The sequence below is a fragment of the Archocentrus centrarchus genome, chromosome 2 (assembly GCF_007364275.1).
Source record: "Archocentrus centrarchus isolate MPI-CPG fArcCen1 chromosome 2, fArcCen1, whole genome shotgun sequence".
Classification (NCBI taxonomy): Eukaryota; Metazoa; Chordata; class Actinopteri; order Cichliformes; family Cichlidae; genus Archocentrus; species Archocentrus centrarchus.
Window position 1 is genome coordinate 2,996,645 of NC_044347.1, and position 24,119 is coordinate 3,020,763.

Here is a 24,119-nt window from a genome sequence, read left to right on the forward strand (position 1 = left end):
TGTCGAGAATCAAAACCTGCTCCATCAATTCCAGACTGCAGCTTATTCAATTTAAAGTTGTCCATCGGCTGCACTTCTCTAAAACCAAACTTAATAAACTATTTCCCTCTGTTTCTCCTACCTGTGATAGATGTAAATCAGATGATGGGACTCTGGGTCATCTGTTCTGTTCCTGCCCTAGGCTTGTGGACTTCTGGTGCAAGATATTTCAATTTTTTAGTAATGCTTATGGCAGACATCTGACCCCTGATAACCATCTGATAATTTTGGGCTGTTCTGAATTTTCTCTTACTCTTCCTATGTCTACCCAGCAGGCTCTCATGTTTGGTTTGGTGGTTGCAAAGCGGGTTATACTAAGGGGATGGAAATCTCCTACCCCCCCTTGCTTCGAAAAATGGCTTAATGAGATGGTCTCCTGTATTTATCTCAGAGAGATTCGATATTCTCTGTCAGGCAGTCATCATAAATTTCTTGATGTCTGGGGTCCTTTTAATAGACATATACAAACTAGTATGCAAAATTGATTATATATATATATATATATATTTTTTATTTTTTTTCCCTCTCATCATTACCGTTGGTTTGATTTCACCCTATACTAGTGCTGTGTTTTATGGTACACTGTTTGAATTGCATTAGTTTTTGTGCGACCTGTTGTCCCTTATGACTCTGTCCCATGCTTAATTGCACACTTTGGTCTGACATGCATATTTTTATTTTCTGTAGTCAATATACAGTGGTGTGAAAAAGTGTTTGCCCTCTGCCTCATTTCCTGTTTTTTTGCATGTTTGTCACACTTAAGTGTTTCGGAACATCAAACCAATTTAAACAATAGTCAAGGACAACACAAGTAAACACAAAATGCAAGTTGTAAATGAAGGTGTTTATTAGTAAAGGTGAAAAAAAATCCAAACCATCATGGCCCTGTGTGAAAAAGTGATTGCCCCCTAAACCTAATAACTGGTTGGGCCACCCTTAGCAGCAACAACTGCAACCAAGCGTTTGCGATAACTTGCAATGAGGCTTTTACAGCATTCTGGAGGAATTTTGGCCCACTCATCTTTGCAGAATTGTCCTAATTCAGTTACATTAGAGGGTTTTCGAGCATGAACGGCCTTTTTAAGGTCATACCACAACATCTCAATAGGATTCAGGTCAGGACTTTGGCTAGGCCACTCCAAAGTCTTCATTTTGTTTTTCTTCAGCCATTCAGTGGTGGACTTGCTGGTGTGTTTAGGATCATTGTCCTGCTGCAGAACCCAAGTACGTTTAAGCTTGAGTACACGAACAGATGGTCTGACATTCTCCCTCAGGATCCCTTGGTAGACAGCAGAATTCATAGTTCCATTTATCACAGCAGGTCTTCCAGGTCCTGACGCAGCAAAACAGCCCCAGACCATCACACTACCACCACCATATTTTACTGTTGGTATAATGTTCTTTTTCTGAAATGCAGTGTTCCTTTTACGCCAGATGTAATGGGACACACACCTTCCAAAGAGTTCCACTTTTGTCTCATCGGTCCACAGAATGTTGTCCCAAAAGTCTTGGGGATCATCAAGATGCGTTTTGGAAAAATTGAGACGAGCTTTAATGTTCTTTTTGCTCAGCAGTGGTTTTCTTCTTGGAACTCTGCCATGCAGGCCATTTTTGCTCAGTCTTTTTCTGATGGTGGAGGCATGAACGCTGACCTTAACTGAGGCAAGTGAAGCCTGCAGTTCTTTGGACGTTGTTGTGGGGTCTTTTGTGACCTCTTGGATGAGTCGTCGCTGCGCCCTTGGGGTAATTTCGGGTGGCCGGCCACTCCTGGGAAGGTTCACCACTGTTCCATGTCTTCGCCATTTGTGGATAATGGCTCTCACTGTGGTTCGCTGGATTCCCAAAGCTTTGGAAATGGCTTTATAACCCTTTCCAGACTGATAGATCTCAATTACTTTCTTTCTCAATTGCTCCTGAATTTCTTTGGATCTCGGCATGATGTGTAGCTTTCAAGGATCTTCTGGTGGACCTTACTGTGTCAGGCAGCTCCTATTTAAGTGATGTCTTGATTGGGAACAGGTGTGGCAATAATCAGGCCTAGGTGTGGCTAGGGAAATTGAACTGTTATAGTATGTTTTAACAAGGGGGGGCAATCACTTTTTCACACAGGGCCATGATGGTTTGGATTTTTTTTCACCTTTACTAATAAACACCTTCATTTACAACTTGCATTTTGTGTTTACTTGTGTTGTCCTTGACTATTGTTTAAATTGGTTTGATGTTCCGAAACACTTAAGTGTGACAAACATGCAAAAAAACAGGAAATGAGGCAGGGGGCAAACACTTTTTCACACCACTGTATCAACTGGCTGACACTTTTTTTTTTTGTTTGTTTTTTGTTTTGTTTTGTTTTTTCTGTCTGCTTTAGTTGTTAAATTCTGAGAAATTATAAATAAAGTATTTAAAAAAAAAAAAAAAAAAAAAAAAAAACAAGGATATTAAGCTCATTTTTATTCTGTCACTGAAGCAGTAAGTCACTCTTCATTGTTGGCTTCCTGTACTGAAACAGGAACACCTCTTAGCTGTAATGTTTGGGTTTATAAGGCACTTTATGAATGAGAACTGTGAGGGGAGAGCCTGGTGGAGTCAGTGCACTGGTGGTTCACTGGACAGAAAAGCTGAAGTTGATGTTGTCACCTCTGTGTTTGTTGTTTTTTTCCCTCTTCACTCATATTTTTGGACTCTTCTTGTGTTCATACACTGCTATTGCATTTAATTACTAAACTATGTCTCTCTCTCCCACAGTGTGTCTTTTGTCTTGTATCCATTTGCTTTCTTCAACCTCCCCTCACCCCAACCCGTTCCAGCAGATGGCTGCCCCTAGCCTGGTTCTACCAGAGGTTTTTTTCCTGTTAAAAGGGAATTTTACCTTCCAACCATGGCCAACCTATGCTTATAGGGGGTTGTTTGACTGCTGGGTGTTTTTTATTGTAGGGTAGAGACGCTACAATAAAAAACACTTTTGTTTAACTTTTTTTTTTTTTAAATAAACCTGTCATTTTGGGCTGGGCTTTGTAATCACTGAATGCATGTTTTTGAAACCAACACTTCTATTTATTACAAGCAAACACAAGCATGTATGACTCATTATTTTTTACTGTGGACTGAAGAATGATGTAGGCAATCCATTCACAAATAGGACAAACATTTTCTTTCAGTGCAGAAACGAATAAATGAATTTGCTGGAACAGCGGGACTGTGAGCACTGAAAATCCTCAACTCCTCCACTTGTCTGAGCTACATTAAACCTCCGTTCAGTGTTCTCCTCAGTCATGCTGGTCAAAACGATTGCTGCAGAAGCGCTAAACTAAAACATTAAACTGAGCTCCCACTGCAATTATTTACCAGAGACAATGCTGTTTAAGTTTTTCATTACGAAATTATATGAATTTGTGGAACTTATAGTTGAAGTGCATCAATAGAATTCAGCTTCAGGAAACACAGCAACTTGACTGGATGGGCCTGAATGCCCAAAACTGGTCCCTAAGCTGACGTTACAATTGACAGGTAAACAGGTTGTTTAGGAAGGAAGACACCTGAAACACTTTAATTAAAAAAGTAAGACATTTAATGTATTAAAGAATCAGAAAAAAATACACACATGGCCATGTGTGCACTCTCTCTCTCTCTGAGCCGTGTTCTTGTATAACCATAACACTTTTATACAGCCTGTTATCTAAGCAGAAACAATCTCTGGGGACTATGAGTTGTCCTTCGTCCTTCAGTGTTGTTCAAGCTGGTTTTTCATGGCCCAGATTCCTCTCAGTCATAAGCACATCTTCTTCCTGATGTTCTAATTTAATCAGTACAGTGAAATCTTGTCCAGATTAATGACAGAACATGGTGATGTTGGTCATGTTTTAATTGTACGTTCTGTGGCCGAGCCTCAAGATAAGATGCTCTGAGACAGAGAAGTTAGTTTACTACTTTCTGATCAGTTGCTCTCTGTCTAATGTATTATTTAATTGTATATTATTTGGTTGATCCACTTGTTTATTAATTAATTTACTGGAGCTTACCTTTAAACATATGTCCTTTATTCACTGACAAAAAAATTATCCCTAACACAACCTGTGACCCGCAAACTGCACAGCAGGAGGATTCCTATTCAATTTAATTGTTTTATTTATATAGTGATAGGTGTTTATATAAATCACAACATACAGTCACCTTTCTATTGTAAGGTAAAACCCTACAATAATATGTAACAGTCGTAATTGTGTGGTGTCTCTTTATGACAGCCTAAGTTATTGTTAGTGATGTCACAAGTATGGGCCACTGGCTCCTCTGTAGACAGTGTGGGAGAAACGTTTGGCAGACAGATGCACGGACCTATAGTTTCATCTCCCTAACTCTTAGTAACGTTACGCATTGTATGAACACTGCTTATTTCATGTATGATAATGCAGCAGCCGTTCAGCTGGGTTTTAAAAGGTTGATGAAGAGTGTGTTTATTAAAGGACTTTAATAAACACACTTTTCTACTGAAAACAAATATATTTTTCAATCAAGGAAAACCATGTCCAGACAATCTTTTTCTTAACAATTCTCATGACAAATGAGTGTGTTTTATTTGTCCCGAAAACACACAAGGACGGAACAGGTTCATCACATCGTTGTAGCTGCGTGGCAGCAACGACTAGTCACGTTTCTCCAGAGGTGAACGTCAGATTACGTCGGTTCAGAGCGGTTTCTACGGTGGCCCTGAAGTGGAAACCACATCAACAAATCACTAGTCACAACTACAAATTTAAAAACACAACATATCCAAAATGCTACGACATCTTACAAAAACACAACATTAACTAAGCACAGTTACAAATTACAAAAACACAACAACATTAACAAAAACACAACAACATTAACAAAAACACAACATTTACTATGCACAATTACAAATTACAAAAAAACAACATTAACAAAAACACAACAACATTAACAAAAACACAACATTAACTAAGCACAATTACAAATTACAAAAAAACAACATTAACAAAAACACAACAACATTAACAAAAACACAACATTTACTATGCACAATTACAAATTACAAAAAAACAACATTAACAAAAACACAACGACATTAACAAAACGGAAGAGGTAGGTCCCAGTGGGAAACCTAAGAAATCGCTGATTGGACGACGCCCACGAAGACCGCAAAGACCGGAAGTGAGCGGCTGTAAAATTGGACGGTCTAGCCTTCATATCTGGGTAACCTGCCCCCACCTCTGCGTAGCTCATGTCGCCTAGTAACTGTGAGTCCGAAGCACAGCTTTGTAAAAGCAGCTGGTTAAACGGAGAACGAACTTTTGCTCCTTTTTGTGGTTTAATTTTAATTTAAAATAAGCTGTTAAAATAAGCATGACACATTTCAGCATCAAGGAATACAGCTGAGCGAATGATTAATTTCCAACTATATTAAGTGAGACATTAATGTTGAATAAAACTATCCAGTTATGAGCTTAACTTTAATTTTCAGGAAAACCGATTTGCTCAGGAACAAATGACATGCTGAAATAAACCAAACACCAGCCGTTAGAGATCATCTGAGGGACTCGTGTCTGTGTTTAACTTCCAGTCAGCAGTGAAAGCCAGCAGGGCTTTGAAAAGGATGTGCAGTCGGACGTTCTCTCAGGCTAAATCGAGCCTCGATAGCCCGGTCAGCTGACAGCTAGCGAGTTGAGCTGGCTGGTAGAGCAGCAGCAATGGACAGCTCCGAAAACAGCGGAGCACTTTTTGCAATTAAGTGATATCTTGATAAAACGAGCTGATATTTGAGGTATACACATTTACATTCTCGAATGAAAACATCTTAAGTTTATTTTGTGTCACAGAAACAGTCATTTTTCAAACTTTTTGGCTGCTATCCACCGCCATTTTTGTGTTTGAGTTTTGATGTGCAATGAATCATGGGATATGGTAGGCCACGTGGACCCATCCTTCAAATTCGACAAAAAAAGGACGCATTAGACAACCGCATTTGGAGGAGCCTTCGAATTTGGACAGCCTTCATCGCATCGAAGGATGCAGCCCCTGAATTTGGACACAGCTACTGTCTTCCTGCCTATCCAAACATTGAAAGTGCGAATGCCCTAACTTCCGGTTCAAAAGCCAAAAGTAGCCTCATCCAATCAGCGATTTCCCAGGTTTTCCCACTGGAACCTACCTCTTCCGCTTTGTTAATGTTCTTGTGTTTTTGTAATTTGTAGTTGTGACTAGTGATTTGTTGATGTTTGCACTTCAGGGCCACAGTAGGTTTCCATAGCTGCCTTGTGTGGCTTCTCAGGTGGACTTTGATGTTGGTGTTTTTTCCTCACTGAGACATGTTCCATACATTTTTCATCATTCACTACAAGACACGCCCATCCATCCATCCATTCACTTCCGCTTATCCTGTTCAGGGTCGCGGGAGCCTATCCCAGCTGTCATAGGGCGAGAGGCAGGGTACACCCTGAACAGGTCGCCAGCCTGTCACAGGGCCAACACAGATAGACAAACAACCTTTCACACTCACATTCATGCTCTCATTCACACCTATGGGCAATTTAGAGTAGCCAATTAACCTAACCCCAGTAAGTGCATGTCTTTGGAATGTGGGAGGAAACCGGAGTACCCGGAGGAAACCCACGCAAGCACGGGGAGAACATGCAAACGCCACACAGAGAGAGGGAGATGGTATTCCAGATGGTATTCTAACTGTGAGGCAACAGTGCTAACCACTGCGCCACCGTGCTGCCCAAGACACACTTCTATCTGTATTATCAGACTCAAAGAAACTCCATACGGGTTGCTTTGCGGACCAGCTCGGTGAGCGCAGCACGCACACGCACCGCTTCAACTCGGAGAGCAGAAAACGATCAGTCCACGAGGCTTTGAAATCAAATGACAAACAAGAAAAGAGAAGGTCATTTTATCTACCATTTTAGTTCGTTTTTTAAACTCACAATACAGTTTTAGTTAGTTATCGTTTTTTCCTTTTAATTTTAGTTTTTATTTATTTCAGTTAACGACAATGTTTTTTCAATTTCAGTTTTCGTTATTTTGTTCATTTTCATCAACTATAATAACCCTGGTTTCAAAGCTCAGATGCAATTCTGGCACAAATGCTTTGATTGCTTCAGTGTTTCACAAAGCCTCGTTTTCCCCATCACTGGTGTTCACAGATCTCCAATCACAGATGAAGCCAGCTTAAAACCCTGTAAGAGAGGACAGGACGAGAGCAACAATCATGCAGAAGACTCAGAAATGATGCTGCCACCAGCTGAACTCCAAGATCCACTGGACAGTTTCAGGTATGGAGAGAATGTCTGATAGAGATGGAAGAGCTGGTTTCCTTTTATAGTCTCTGTATAGAGAGAGGCCTAAGACACATTTCACCCACAAACAGTGTTTGTGCCCAGCGTAGCACAAACACTGTTAGGAGGGGAAAATGTTAAAACAGGTGAGCTGGTAGAGCAGAGGCAACGGACATCTCCAAAAACGGCAGAGGACTTTTTGCAATTAAGCCATACCTTGATAAAACAAGCTGATATTTGAGGTTTACACATTTACATTTTGGCCTAAAAAAACTTGAAAGTTTATTTTGTGTGTCATGGAAACAGTCATATTTCAAACCTTTTGGCTGCTATCCTCTGCTATTGTTGTGTTTGAGTTTTGATGCCCGATGTATCATGGGATTTGTTGGACCACGAAGGATACACCACACCCATCCTTCAAATTTGAGAAAAGGATGCATTTTATGACTGCATTTGGAGCACCCTTCACATTTGGACAGCCTTCATTACCTCGCTGTGACATAATAGGCCTATAAATGCAGCCTTCGAAGGGTGCAGCCCTGAATTTGGACACAGCTATAGATGGATGTAACAGAGAGAATCCGCACATTTTTCTTAATAAAACATTGTTCAGACTCAGATAATAAGTAAAACAGAAATAATTTAATTTATTTGTTCTTTAAGTACAGCCCAGCACCAAATGACTCACAGACCGCTACCAGTCTGGTGCCCGGTGGTTGGGGACCATTGTTCAAAATCTGCCTGGACGCTGTTCTTTTAAAAGAGCTTTTTTTTTTTTTAGTTATTTCATTTCACAGGCAATGGTGAGGTGCATTTTTTTTTCACAAATGCAAAAACATTAATTTACCCACTTGTTAATAAATAATATTTTGTTCTGAGGCAAAACCAACAAAATCTTCAGTCTGTCCTCTGCCCAGTGTGAATGAAGGCAAAAGGTAAAATATCAGACTATGATAAAATGATTTTGACATAGATTCACACAGTACAATCACAATGGCAGCACATATATTCTAACAATAACAGAATAGTAGATACAATGTCACGGGGTTCCTGACGCCAAGACACCAACCTGTCCGGTCCCAACTAGCAGACCGTGTGAAAAACACTCACAGCAAAGGAGACAAGAGTTCGCACAATCTAGGAAGTACGCACGGTAGCCAGTAATGATCCTTCTGCAGGCTCACTGATGGAAATCTCGTTAAGACTTTTACCTGTTTTAGTCATACAACTTTGTTTGCCAAATGTTTTTTCTACACAAAATCAGGTTAGACTCACCTTCGGCTGTGTTTGCAATCTGATCACCATCAACAAAAGTCGGCTCCTCAGTGTAGCCAGAAAATGCAGAAGTTCACATGGTCCAAGCTTGCATTCCGAGTAGTTCTAGGGACGTGGAGGCATTTAAGGACAAGGGGAAATCGCTCATGGAGGCTTTTGACAATTCAGAGACAGTATTTAATGGGTTTTCACCATTGATTGGCGTATAGTACCGGTGACAGTACTTTTTGGGGGGCCGGATGGAAAGCTCTGGTGGGCTGGATGTGGCCCGCAGGCCGCTAGATGACATTCCCTGCCATAGAGGGAGGAGGACTCTTTAAACAACTCAACATTTTTATTCACCGCTTCTTGTGTTACCTCATTTAGCAGCAGAGACACAGGAGCATCTTTTATGAAAGGAGAGTAGCTACTATCCCATATTTCATAGCTACACCCCATTTGTAGGCTTTTTACCTGATAGTATAAAGCACCTTGAGGTGACTGCTGTCGAGACTTGGTGCTATATAAACAAAGTTGATTTTGAATAGAATTTGGCCATTAATAACCAGCAACAATATGGACAAGTGGCTTAGGTCAAGTGCCTTTTCTACTTCGTGCCATAAGCTGTTGATATTTCTGAACTTTGACCAACAAGACTGTTAAAGCCACAGCAGAACTTTGAACATCAGTCTGCCGTAATCAAATCTGCTTCTTGTCCAGTCGTTACCTTGTGTGAAGAACTCTCTCACTCAACATTGTGAGCTATATGAACTGATCAAAGTATGTTTAAGCTTGGCTGTAGCTCAGTTTGCATTAGTAATGTCTGTTGTATTGCAGCATTTAGGATTATCATGAACTAATTTTCTTGGGGTCAGCTGGAATAGGCTGCAGCAGCCCACTCCTGATCCAGAATTACATAAGTAAGAATTACATAAGATACCCAACATCCCGGTATAAACAGCAGAAGCTAAATAACTACCTGATATAAAATGGGCACTTCAAACGTGAGCATTTCTGATCCTCTCCTCAGTCCTGATCGTGTCTTCAGTCCAATTTTTATCAATACATTTGATGGCTTGCAAACAGCCGTGATCCTGTGAGATTCGGTACAACTTCAGGCCACTTTTGGTAGAGTGGAAATTCTGACAGCCAAACAGGCAGACATTTTGATGCTGATATCGCTTTTAAATCACGTTTAAATGCTGCGCAGTCTCCTCGTTCTTATTGATCTGAATGGACTCTGAACTCCATTCAGATCAATAAGAACGAGGAGACTGCGCATACCAAAATGCGCATCCTTTGATGACGTAGGCTGTAAAAGGGTCTATAAGTGGAGCGTGTCACCCGCATCGGCACATTACAGTTCTCCGTAGTGCTTGTCTTCTTCTTGTGGGTTTAATGCCGGTAGACAAACCAGCTTAGAGTTGCATTACCGCCACCTACTGGACTGGAGTTTGTATTAGGCAATTAAAAAAACAAAACAAACTCATATTCTGAAATTTCTCTGTCGCTGAGACGGATTCCCTTTAACACTGAGTGGATCATCGCTGATATGTTTTTCCACACTTCCACACTCTCTGTCGTGTTTGTGTGGTTGCTGTGCTGAGAATTTCAGCTGTTTTTTTCTCTACTTTAGCTCCAAGAACGGATCACTATAACCAGACATAGTGCTAGCGAGCACAGCTATTAGCGCTAGCGATCATCTGGTACCAGAAGGACCCCTTCCCCGTCAAAATATTTTTTCCACTTTAATCCCTGATTAGTGACTAAATATAGACCTGCAGTAGAAACATATTTAGGAGAATGCTTGTGAATACAAAGCATTACAACATTACAGTCTTGCAGCCCCCAGATTTTAAGTAAGCAAATTTTATTTATTTAGCGCTTTTCACAGACACTGGTCACAAAGCGCTGTACATGCATAAAACACATAAAAGACAGACAGTAAATAAATACCATAATATCTAAAAAACAACAATGTAAAATAAAAATAGTCTTTTATAATAATTAAGTAGCTAAAACTAAAAATTCATTGAAATTTCTCAATAGAAGGCCTTTTTAAAAAGGAAAGTTTTTAACTGCTTTTTAAAAGAATCCACAGAGTCAGCTGAGCGTAGATGTAGAGGTAGACTGTTCCACAGCCTTGGTGCCACTGACTGAAAGGCTCCACCCCCCCGGTCTTTAGTCGAGTGCAGGGAACAACTAACAAATTCTGAGCCTGCGAACGAAGACAGCGAGAAGCAGTATATGTTATGAGAAGCTGAGAAATATAATCTGGAGCCTGGCCATTTAATGCTCTGTATGTGAAAACGAGAATTTTAAATTGAATCCTAAAATCGATTGGGAGCCAGTGTAAAGAACGTAAAATCGGAGTAATGTGAGCTTGCTTGCTTGAGTTTGTTATTAATCTGGCTGCAGTGTTGTGTATTGCTTGGAGACGTGAAAGAGATGATTTGTCCAAACCTGTAAACAGGGCATTGCAATAATCTAAACGCGAAGACACAAATACATGAATAATTTTTTCCAGATCAGCCTTGGAGACCATATGTCGTAACTTAGAGATGTTTCTTAAATGAAAGAAGCAGGAACGAGACAGAGATCTTATGTGTGAGTCAAAGCTCAAAGAGGAATCAAATATTACTCCAAGATTACGGATGCTGGACGGTAGGACAAAAAGAGGCAAGAGTCTGACTGACTTTTATATATAGTTCAGGAGGAGCTATAATCATAGTCTCAGTCTTATTGGCATTTAAAACAAGGTAATTACTGGAGAGCCACTCACTGATCCGGGTTAAACACTGGACTAGGGTGGACAACCTATCCAGCTGCCGGGGCTTAAAAGACATATACAGCTGAATATCATCAGCATATAAATGGTAAGAAATCACCTTAAAAGACTGAATGATACCAGCTAAAGGGAGCATTTAAAAAGAAAATAATAATGGACCCACGACTGAACCCTGTGGGACCCCACAATTTAGGGAGGCAATGGTGGAAGTGAATTTGCTGGTCCTAACAGAGAATGTCCTATCAGATAAATAAGAGGAAAACCAGTCTAGTGCTGAGCCAGAGATACCAGCCAAAACCTTAAGCCTGTTAAGCAAAATGTTATGATCAATGGTATCAAAGGCTGCACTGAGATCAAGTAAAACGATGACAGAATAATTCCCTGCATCAGAAGCCATTAAAACATCATTATAGACTTTCAACAGAGCAGACTCAGTGGAGTACTGCTTTCAAAAGCCAGACTGAAAAGGATCGAGAATCTGTAAATTGGATAGTAAAGATCTAAATTGACTATCTACAATTTTCTCTAATAATTTACTAACGAATGGCAATTTAGAAATAGGTCGATAATTGCCAATACAGCTAGTATCAAGGTTAGGCTTCTTTAATAGGGGAGTTACTTCAGCATGTTTAAAATAATGTGGAACATGACCTTGACTCAGTGAACTGTTTATGATTGATAACAATGAAGGACCAATAGTGGTGAGAGTCCCAAGCAGGACAGAAGGAGGTAATATCTCAAAGGAGCATGATGAGGGTTTCATCTTGCCAATTACCGTAACTTAGTCATTCAGTGTGATAGGAGAAAATGAGTTAAAAGATTCAGGACACTGAGGACCATCTTCTTGATGGGGTGAACTTAAGGAAATTTTGGATCTGAGGTCCATCACCTTATTCACAAAATGACTAAGAAATGTGTTACAATCATCATCAGAAAGTAACAAAGCCTGCTGAGGTGGAGGAGAAACAATCCTGTTGATTGTATCAAATAAAACCCTGGGATTATTCTTACTGCATTTTATAAGATTACTAAAGTAGGATGATCTAGCTTCTTTTACTGCCTCATTGTAAGACTGAAGGAGCTCTTTGAAGTATTCCCGATGAACAGTCAATCCCGTAGATTTCCACAGACGCTCTGCTTTACAACAGGAGCGCCGAAGGCCACGAGTTTGATTGTTTAACCAGGGTGTGCAAGAACTAGTAGAGCAATGACCAGTTTTCAAAGGTGCAACCTGATTGAGAATGGTTTGGCAGTGTTCATTAAAAGAGTTAACAAGAAGCTCAACGTTATCACCAGGATAAGGTGAAAAATTGAATAGAGAAGAAAACTCAGATAAAACAGAATCATCAATAAAGCGTCTACGCTTAATGCAAACTTGGGGAAGAGATTCTGAATCAAAAGAAACATTAAAAGAGATTGATTTATGGTCACTGAAGACAAGCTCATTTATGGGCAGATGGTCGAGGGTAACACCATAAGTGAAGACCAAGTCCAAAGTATGTCCAGCAGTGTGAGTAGGCCCAGATACATGTTGAACAAAGTTAAAAGAGTCCATGATGCTCAGAAACTCCTTAGTGGTGGCATTTGATGGGTCTTCAGCATGAATGTTGAAGTCCCCAACTGTAACAATCCTGCCAAGTTTAATAGTGGAGGATAAAAAGTCTTGAAAGTCTAATAAAAAAGATGCCGGAGAGCCAGGTGGACGATAAATTAAAATACCATGTACGGGCTGAACTTGACCGATTTTGATCATAGTCATTTCGAAGGACTCATAACAACCCGCAGAGATCATCTGGCATAAAAATGTCCTTTTAAAAATTACAGCTGTTCCACCTCCACGGCCAGAGGTCCGTGGTGTGCTAAAAAATGAACAGTCTCCAGGACACAGTTCTAAAAGATGTGAGACTTCATTCTCACGCTGCCAGGTCTCAGAGATAAACATAAAATCCAGCTTCTCACTACGGAACAAGTCATTTAAAATATGAGCCTTATTAGCAATGGAGCAGGAGGTAATTACCATCATTTTGACAGAGGGAGCCTCCGGGTCAGGAGCAGAAACGCCTGGAACAGAGTCCGTATAGCGGAGTAAGCTGCGCAGCAAAACCGGGTTCCTGCCACGTTGAGCCGCAGGTTTCCACACCTTCAGGTGGCAGCCCGGATGGTGGACATAAGGAAACATGGAAACAAGTCCAGTCCCGACCAGTCTCAGACGAATCCGCCTGCTAGTGGCCCACAAACGAAGATCCTGTATATCCCGTTCTCTCCAAAGCCGACGAAGCTGCACAAGGAAACCAGCTCTCCTTCCTTGCCTCCTCCGATGAGGTCTCTGTAGTAAGGGCAGTGTGACCGGCAACAATGGAAATACGCCAGGGGCCGTGCTCCGCTCCAGCGGCGGAGGAAAAACAAACCCGTGTCATTGACTCTGGAGATTATCCATAACAGATTTGATCGCTAGTAGCGAATGGCGATCATATGTCCGTAGGGAGACGACGCCGGACGAGAAAGTAACAAAAACACTGATAAAACATATAAAATAAACAAAAGCATGGACAGAGGTAGAGGCACAGCCGAACACAGGCGCCATCTTGAATCCTCCAAAATGGATGTGCAAAATGGATTTCTAGCATGCAAACGAGGCTTTTCCCTCTGTAACCCCCATTAAACCTTTACTGGGAAACACCTGGAGGTCCTTCATCAACCACGTGCTCATGAAGAAAAGAGGTTTTTGTAGCCGCTTCAAATTCCAGACCCTTTGAGGAAAACAGCTGGCTTAATTTAAAAGAACAGTCTTATTGTGTCTATCCCAAATTATAAATCATGACTCAATTTTATAGTACCATTAAAAATTTCAGACATCACAGCCTCCATCTGTCTGCCAGTCTCACGTTCCCTTCTCCCATCACTTGTGAATAAAATCCCAAGATACTTAAACCCCTCCACCTGGGGCAGCAACTTATCCCTGAGCTGGAATGGGACACTCCACCCTTTTCCGGCTGAGGACTAGGGTTTAATCCCGGGATCCGGGATTCCCGGGAAATGCGATCAGAACCATTTCCCGTTTCCCGGGAAACGTTAGACGGGAAACCGGGAAAAAAGTCGCGTGCGTCGATTTGACTTTCAGAAAGAAAAGAAAGGTTCAGAAAGTTAAATTTAAGGAAATATTGAGAGAAGGGTTCGATTAATGCGAAAAGCATTATTCTTCATTTCAGGCACGTTCAGCCTCCGTTTAAGGCTTCAGCCTTCATCTCAAGCGTTTTAATAGAGGTATTACACAGTTGTACTTTTTTCCTCTTTAATTTGTTGAAATCGTAGGCAATGTGTTTACCCTAAGGTATTTTGTATTATATAATTTCATATTATTATATATTGTTATATTGCATTATATAGCCTATAAAATATGCCTGCCCTGAACAATAAAGAAATATCTGTTTAACTTCGAGTGTTTCTTTTCCTCGTTTGCAGCCGCTTACTAACAATCATGAATTAGGATGCGGGCCTAATGTGTGAAGAAATTATCATGAAATAGATTACTTTAACATATTTTGCTTTTTAAATGGAGTTGAGTAAAATGTATATTTTTTAGGCTATAAGGATTGGCCAGTTTTTCAAAAGACGATTCACAGCGAACCTACTTTAACCCTCAGACACGGTGTTATAAATTTGCTGTTGCCAGAATGGCAATGACCAAGTCGTAGTGCATTACTCAAGGCCCTGTGTTATGTCATGTTATAGTGTAGTACGGTAGTTAACTTTTCAATGACTATTACAGCGTTCCACTGGTGGAGATATAGCGCAACAGATGTCGCCACGACAGCGTGGCTGAGTCTTTATCAATGCTGTGGAGATGACCCGTATTGTTTTGCACCAGCAGTTGTAAAATATCTTGGTATAATTCCATGTACAATGGAGGAATATTCGAATTATATTTGTTAAGGGAGTGTTGAGGAACGATACAACACCGCATAGCTCGAGCACTCCAATGTCGAGATGTAGGTTTTATTGCGTTAATCAAGCCGACGTTACCCCCTACTGGGCATAACAGGACATAGCTGGAAAGCTACCTCTACAATATCACAGTAATATAAAGCCGACACAGGCTACAGAAGGCCTAATTAAAATAAATAAATAAATAAACTTTTTCCCGGGATTCCCGGGAAATGGCTCGTCATTTCCCGGGATTTGATTCATGTCATTTTCGGGAAAAATATTAAACCCTACTGAGGACCATGGCCTCAGACTTAGAGGTGCTGATTATCATGCCAGCTGCTTCACATTCCGCTGAAAACTGTTCCACTTCGAGCTGGAGGCCACCACCTGATGAAGCCAACAGGACTGCATCATCTGCAAAGAGCAGAGATGAGATTATCAGGCCACCAAGGAAGAAGCCTTCTGCCACCTGGCTACACCTAGAAATTCTATCCATAAAAATTATGAAAAGAAAAACAGAACAGAAACTGTTGGACTGTTCCTTTATCAGTGTGTAACAGTGTGTGTATGAGAGTGATGTAATGTCCATGTGTGCATGCTGACAGAGACTGTGCTGCTCTGACCCCCCTCCTCCTTTCAGGTTGGAGCCTGCTGGAGTGCGATGGCTGAGCCCAGGTCTGAGGAAGTGTAAGTGTGTTTTTAATGTGATTGATGAAAACAAAGCAGCACACATTCAACCATCTTCAAACTGTCACATCACTCATTCACATCTCTGATGTCAGGAGTCATCATCAAAGTGTCAATCAATGAACAGATGATGGATCAATAACTGCAGCTGGATTGTGTTTGTTCTCTCCATCAGATTCCTGTCAACTCACAATCAACACAAACACAGTACACACAAAGCTACAACTGTCTGACAACAACAGGAAGGTGACACGTGTGGAGGAGGTTCAGTCATATCCTGATCATCCAGACAGGTTTGACGAGCCTCAGCTGCTGTGTAGAGAAGGTCTGACTAGACGCTGTTACTGGGAGGTCGAGTGGAGCGGACTGGTTGATATATCAGTGAGTTACAGAAGAATCAGAAGGAAAGGAGGCAGTAATGACTGTGTGTTTGGATACAATGATAAGTCCTGGAGTCTGAGATGTTCTGATGATGGTCCTCATTCTGTCTATCACAATAAGAAAAAAACACCCATCTCCTCCTCATCCTCCTCCTCCTCCTCTGTCTCTAACAGAGTAGCAGTGTATGTGGACTGTCCTGCTGGCACTCTGTCCTTCTACAGAGTCTCCTCTGACACTCTGATCCATCTCCACACCTTCAAGACCACATTCACTGAACCTCTTTATCCTGGGTTTTGGGTTGGTTCTGGTTCCTCAGTGTATCTGTGTTGAGTTTAGTGTAAAGAGCGTCCTCCTGTTAGAGAAACACTCTGACTGTTGAACAGATAGTTCAGTCTGTACATGTCTGTCTCTTTCACTCACAAACACGTTTTCACATTCATGGATTCAATCAGTTGATGTTTGAAACTGTTCTCAATGATTCCTTGTAAACTTCTTCCTCTTCAGTCCTTTAAAGATGGAAGCTGCCATTATTCCAGGATCCACATGTTGTTGTTCTGTCTTTCTATTTATATAGCGCCACATCACAACAAGCAGTGGCCTCAAGGCGCTTTGTATTGTGGGTAAAGACCCTACAATAATACAGAGAAAACCCAACAGTCATAACGACCCCCTATGAGCAGCACTTGGTGACAGTGGGAAGGAAAAATTCCTTTTTAACAGGAAGAAACCTCCATCAGAACCAGGCTCAGGGAGGGGGGGTCATCTGCTGAGGGGGGAGAGACAGAGATTAATAATAATTAAGGATTAATGAGAAAACTTAGTAAACCTAAATTAAAACCACTGGATACAGGACAATGACTGGTATTTCATGGTAATGTGATTATAATATGTAACATGTTATATAAAACAGTATTAAAAGGTTTTGGAGTTAAAAAGGTATTTTAGGTTGTACATGTACAGAACGAGGGAAACTTTTAAACCCAAAGACAAAGTGGAAAGTTTTTACATGACTGGTGCTGAAACTTTTGTGGGTTGTAGTCTCAGCATCCTCATTTTGTTTCAAGCCTGTTAAATTAACACATATTGTGATTAATGATAATTACAATACAATAGTAATAACTGAAGTCAAAAATGTTTATTTTTCATTAATTTTCATAAAAATGAAACCTGTATAACAAATTAATATTTTAATCATTTCAAATTGAGATATTTTATGATTTTATATTATGATCTCTGATATTATTACTAATGGCCATCAGCCTCAGCACCGGCTCTCCACAGGGCTGTGTGCTGAGTCCCCTACTCTTCACCCTCTACACACATGACTGCACCTCCATACATGCCAGTAACTGCATCATTAAGTTTGCGGACGACACCCCTGTGGTGGGGCTCATATCGGGGGGGATGAGTCAGCATACCGGGATGAGGTGCAGCAGCTGTCAAGGTAGTGCAGTGAGAATAACTTGATCCTGAACACCACTAAGACAAAGGAGGTGGTTGTAGACTTTAGGAGGACACATGTCATTCAGCCTCTGTTCATCGAGGGGGATAAAGTGGAGCTGGTTTCAGATTTTAAGTTCCTTGGAGTGCACCTGGAGGACTACCTCATCTGGAGTATCAATACAACCAGCACTGTCAGAAAGGCCCAACAGAGACTGCATTTCCTGAGCATTCTCAGGAGCAACCATCTGATCCAAAATCTGCTGGTGTCCTTCTACCTTTGCTCTGTAGAGAGCATCCTGACCTACTGTCTGTGCGTGTGGTTCAGCAGCTGCACAGCAGCAGACAGGAAAACACTGCAGCGAGTCATCAGCACTGCTCAACAGATCACAGGCTGCCTCCTGCCCTCCCTCCAGGAACTGTTCAATGCCCGCTGCCAGAGGAGGGCACAGAACATCCTCCAGGACCCCTCACACCCTGGACACTCCTTGTTTCAGCTACTGCCATCAGGCAGATGTTTCAGGACAACGAAGTCCAGAACAAACAGGAACAGCTTTTATGCCATCATTGAAATGAACTCTGTGCTGTCCAATGGAAAGTGATGTGGGGTGGTAGTGCTGAGTGTGTGTGAATCGGGGCTAGATTCTTCTCATTTAAATTTATTATTATGTATTGTATTTTATTAATTATTTTTTCACTCATAATTTTCTTATTTATTGTCTGAGGCACCTGGAAGGAAGGTATTTTAAATTTCATTGTGCAACTTACGTGTTTAAAGACAATAAAGATTCTGATTCTTACAGGTTTGTAAGGCGTTGTTGTTGAAGTAAGAAATCTGTAATTACATTTATATTTATCTATCTGACATATTTGTTTATAACCATGATTTGAATGATTACAAGGAATTAGATTATTGATTCCTTTTGAATTTTGAATATATGAGCAAATTGAAAATTATTATAATAAATCAAACTTTCCAGAGAGGTCACAATATACACAGACAATCAAGTTGCCTTTTCTATAGATAAGCTAAATTATTTAGCCATAAATGATGTTATGGTGTAACCCAGGTTAAGATAACCTTAAAAAAATAGAAAATAAATAAATGAATGGAGAATAAATAGGTCTTTAAAAAAGTATAAAATGTAAAAAGTCGGAATTATAGACAATAAGAATGTTGTATTTCATGTTATGATATTTTATTTGGATATAAAACAACTTTTATTTTGCCACCAGCTAAAACGGTCAAGTGTGAGTAAAATCTCTTATTCTGAAGAGCCACATTGATGTGTGTGACCCCATGTGATCACCTCCAGCCAACCGGGTTGTTACGTTCACTGGGGAGAAGAAGCAGAAAAGCAGAGAACGAAGGTGCTGTGAAAGAGAGAAAGATAAGAGAAATTGACGATTGAAAGTCTACCTGTTCAAAATATTTTTCCACTTTTGGAGAAGGAGCTTTCCGCATATTTATTTCTTTTCCAACCCGACTGTGTTCGGGAGTGTCATATGCTACAGAACTGGACTTGACCTTTTTAAGGTTCTGCTGGAAATTGGACCGGGGAAACTCCAGTCGATTGCTGAGTTGGATTCTGCTGGTGAGAAACAAGATGGCGAGCCGTAACCCAGGAACCTTGTAACCGTCTAGCAGGAGCTACGCCCTCTGCTGGATATTGCAACTCATCCAAACTGGTATGACCTGCACATGTTATCCTGCTGAAATAGCACTGGATTCAGAGAACGGGAATCAACCCTTCAGGATCATCAGAAAGACAGGACATTGATTTGACACACAAGTTATTCAGTCTTTTGCTGGATTTATTTCTGTGTGTTTGTTTTCCTCAAATCACATTCAGTATCTCTGTTACAGTGTGTGGAATTGAAATTGTTGTTGGGTTAAAATAGAAACAAGAGGTGTTTAAACAGGAAATTAAAAGTCTTAACTTCTTAAATGAACACTAAATAGCTAAAATAGAATTAAAGGATTAGAACTAACTGTAAATTAAAATAGATTAACAGTATTGACTTGAAGTCAAATAGAACCATAACTTAGGTTGATTTAAATAGTATCCTTTAGTACTTAACAATAGGATTAAATTTCAAAACAGGGATTAAAGAAGATGTTCTGAATTACTTAGGGAAACTATTTTTTTTGTGTGTCATTCTATGTCAACTGTTTGTAATATTGTTATTTTCTCTTTCAACTAATAATAAGCCGGCAGTTTAACCTTATTTTCCTGGTCTGTGGTCTTTAATACACTCACACTTCTTCCTGCTCCAGTAGTCAAACCTAGCATTGGCCCAGTGGTGAGTCTTGTTACTGTAAACACGTCGTGTGTGTTACAATGGCATCAGGAGGGCCTCCCATTCTACTCTTTAGTATCCTAGGAACCACAAGTAAGCCAGCAGTCTGAGAGCAAAGTGCTCTGTTGGGGTGATATGGGACTATGAGGTCTTTGAGATAAGATGGGGCCTGATTATTCAAGACCTTGTATGTGAGGAGAAGGATTTTAAATTCTATTCTAGATTTAACAGGGAGCCAATGAAGAGAAGCCAATATGGGAGAAATCTGCTCTCTCTTTCTAGTCCCTGTCAGTACTCTAGCTGCAGCATTTTGGATCAGCTGAAGGCTTTTCAGGGAGCTTTTAGGACAGCCTGATAATAATGAATTACAATAGTCCAGCCTAGAAGTAATAAATGCATGAATTAGCTTTTCAGCATCACTCTGAGAAAGGATGTTTCTAATTTTAGAAATATTGCACAAATACAAAAAAGCGGTCCTACATATTTGTTTAATATGTGCATTGAAGGACATATCCTGGTCAAAAATGACTCCAAGATTTCTCACAGTGTTACTGGAGGCCAAAGTAATGCCATCCAGAGTAAGTATCTGGTTAGACACCATGTTTCTAAGATTTGTGGGGCCGAGTACAAGAATTTCAGTTTTATCTGAATTTAGAAGCAGGAAATTAGAGGTCATCCAGGCCTTAATGTCTTTAAGACATTCCTGCAGTTTAACTAATTGATGTGTGTCATCTGGCTTCATTGATAGATAAAGCTGAGTATCATCTGCATAACAATGAAAATTGATGCAGTGCTTTCTAATAATACTGCCTAAGGGAAGCATGTATAATGTAAATAAAATTGGTCCTAGCACAGAACCCTGTGGAACTCCATAATTAACCTTAGTGTGTGAAGAAGACTCCCCATTTACATGAACAAATTGGAGTCTATTAGATAAATATGACTCAAACCACTGCAGTGCAGTACCTTTAATACCTATAGTATGCTCTAATCTCTGTAATAAAATGTTATGGTCAACAGTATCAAAATTGGTTATTCTAAATCGCCCATAGGTTTGAATGTGAGTGTGAATGGTTTTCTGTCTCTCTGTGTTAGCCCTATGACTAGCGACCTCTACAGGCACCTTCCCCCAGAAACCTGAACAAGAGAACAGGAAGAGAATGGAGAGCTGGGTGGCTTAATTACTGCCACACTAAAAGTTTGTGGTGCATTGTCAACTAATTAAGTATGAAAATGTATGAGGTGTAACACTGTGTGTGAAATGAGGATGCTCTTAAAATTAAGGGGACAGATGTGCACTCAACCACTGGTTGTCAGTGTTTGGATTGTTGAGCAAATAGAGCATTAGTGTAATTTAAATTTCTTAAAGTCCATTTGAGACAAGAATTTTCTAACCTTAGATACATCTTTAAATGGTTGAAAACATGCCTTGTTGATGTAATTATCAAGACTGAGATCATTGTATTTGGACTCTAAAGTAACTGTCAGATTGTCAGTAAGTTCCTTTTCACTGAAACATTTATATTTCTGTAATAAAAGTGGTTTAATTCAAACTCATATATATATAAATCTCTAGACTCATCAGTGTCTGATCAATCAGCAGTGATATTGCTCTTCCCTTGAACTGTTTTCAGTTCAAGGGAAGGGCAAGCATATAAAATCAGTTTGTTCCAAGAAGTCGACAATCAGGTTTGAGTGAGGTGATGTAGAAAAAAACAAGAAAAGCAGCTTCACCTCAGTCTGTTTCCAGGTTAACGATCAAGCTGAGGTGAAATGAAGTGTTCGCTCAGTCGCCTTCAGCTCCTCTGAACTCTTGAGTCTGTGAGGAGAACCAGGACTCAGCATGACTGCTGTAAGTATTTCTGATGATCCAACTTTAATTTGATTTGGAAAGACTTGGTCCAATCAACAGGCAGGAAAAACAGCAGACACACACATAAGAAATTTTTTGTTTGAAAACTTGTTACTGTTTACTGAGCTCTCAGACTGCTCACAGTTTATCAGAACTACTGCAGCTCAGAAAATATCAAAGATAAAAACTGAACATTTTGATTGTTGTCTCTGTATTTTTTAATTATTTACCTTACAATATAAAGTGCCTAGAGGCAACCGTTTGCTGTAATTTGCCCCTATACAAATAAAACTGAATTGAACTGTACAGAGGAGTTCAAGGGTGACTCAGTGATGGTAAGCTGCCCAGGTTTCCCAAGATACCCCAACATACTTAAACTCTGTGGCTGCAAAACAACCCAAAGTATCACCGTTTGACCCCTGCTTGACAGTGGGGTGTTTGTGTAGGTATACGTTCTTGGATTGGCTCTGCCTCATGTCAAAACATCTCCACTTTGGTTTTGTCTTTCATTATTTCATTATTTCAAAAGTCTTCATACTTTCATGAACCTTATCATTTACTATACTTACTGTACTTTTATATAGGCCCGTAGAGTCTTTTTATAAAATCCAGGATTCACCCAGTGGATGGAGGAACATACAGGTCAATGTGGAGCATGTCACTTAACCAGATGAAGCTGAATCCAAATTTTAAATATTTCGTAATTTAATTATTTGTCTGTAATATGACAGGACAAAATGCAGGAAACAGAAACTGGTGCTAAAATCTGGAGATTTTATCATCAGACGCTAGTTTTAGTCTCAAATAAAGTTCTTCCTAATGTGAAGTGTTCAGCTAACATGGTTCCAGGTTTCAGTGTTTCTGTGACTGCCTGGCTGCTTTCATACCACTAAACATTCATCCATTCATGCATACTTCCATCCATTTTCTTCCGCTTATCCGGGGGCCGGGTCATGGGGGCCTCTCGAATGGCTTGTGCTTGAGCCCCTCCTGAATGATTGCACTTCTCACCCTATCTCTATGGCAGAGGCCAGCCACCCTTCAGAGGAAGCTCATTTCTGCCGCTTGTATGATTCTTTAAGTCACTACCCAAAGCTCATGACCATAGGTGAGGGTAGGATTGTAGCTCGCTCATGTTCAGTCACGATCATGTTCAAATAATGCATCACTGTGTGGAGAAAAAAAATACGACAGACCGGTGCAGCATCTCCATCACTGCAGTTGCAGTGTCAATCTGTCTATCAGTCTCCTGTTCCCTTTTCCCTTCACACATGAATAAAACCCCAAGATACTTAAACTCCTCCACTTGGGGCAGCAACTTTTCCCTGAGCAGGACTGGAGCTACGACTTAGAGGTGCTGTGTCCCTTGCCAGCTGCTTCACACTTGGCTGTGAACTCTTCCACTGTGAGCTGGTGGCCACCACCTAATGAAGCCAGAAAAAGAGCAATTCAGAAGACTCCTCTGGAAGCATCAACAAGGGAAATGTTTACCCTGGCTGGGATAGGGTTACCAGGGACCCCACCCTGGAGCTTGAGGGAGAGCATCTAGTGGGCGGGTATTAGCCCAGGGTGCCCAGCCAGGCACAAAGACAACATGGCCCTGCCCTCCTATAGGCCCACCACCCACAGGAAGCATTGTAAGGGCCAAGTACAGTGTTTGTTGGGCGGTGGCCAAGGGCAGAGGCCCCTGGCAGACCGATCCCCAGCTTTTGAGACTGGCCATTGGGACTGCTAAACATATAAAGGCAAAACAGATGATTCCATTGACAATAAATCAATCTTATATACCTACATACATACATATATATGTATGTATGTATGTATATATGGATTTCGATTGATATTTGTGTTTCCTCTGCAGGTGAAGGTAGATAATGTGTGTGAGCTGATGTGGATGTGAATTCAGCAGCATGGATCCGTGTGAGGACAGAGAGGACCACCTTGCAGCCACAGCTCCAAGCAGCAGCCTCAACAGAAGGTGGGGAACATGGTCCATTCAGACTCATTGTCCTAAACTTGGAACATAACCTGCCCCTAACAGTTATAGTTTTTATTTAATTGCTGCAAAATGCAATATTGCCTCCCTTTTTTCTCACATGCCTTGAAATATCAGTGTTGATAAGCCAGTGTAGTCCTAGTACTGATTCTAAGCCTG

At 40.6% G+C, this 24,119-nt stretch overlaps 1 protein-coding gene across 1 annotated transcript in view; it reads left to right on the forward strand.

The window, feature by feature from the left end:
* The window catches only part of LOC115791175 (NLR family CARD domain-containing protein 3-like), a 60,726-nt gene extending 43,909 nt beyond the window's left edge, over nucleotides 1–16,817 (forward strand). The window contains exons 10-11 of the mRNA XM_030745306.1: nucleotides 15,944–15,990; nucleotides 16,166–16,817. Of these exons, the coding sequence (XP_030601166.1) occupies nucleotides 15,944–15,990; nucleotides 16,166–16,701 (583 nt within the window). The 3' untranslated portion in view covers nucleotides 16,702–16,817. The remainder of the gene's footprint in view (nucleotides 1–15,943; nucleotides 15,991–16,165) is intronic.
* The last annotated feature ends 7,302 nt before the right edge of the window (nucleotides 16,818–24,119 follow it).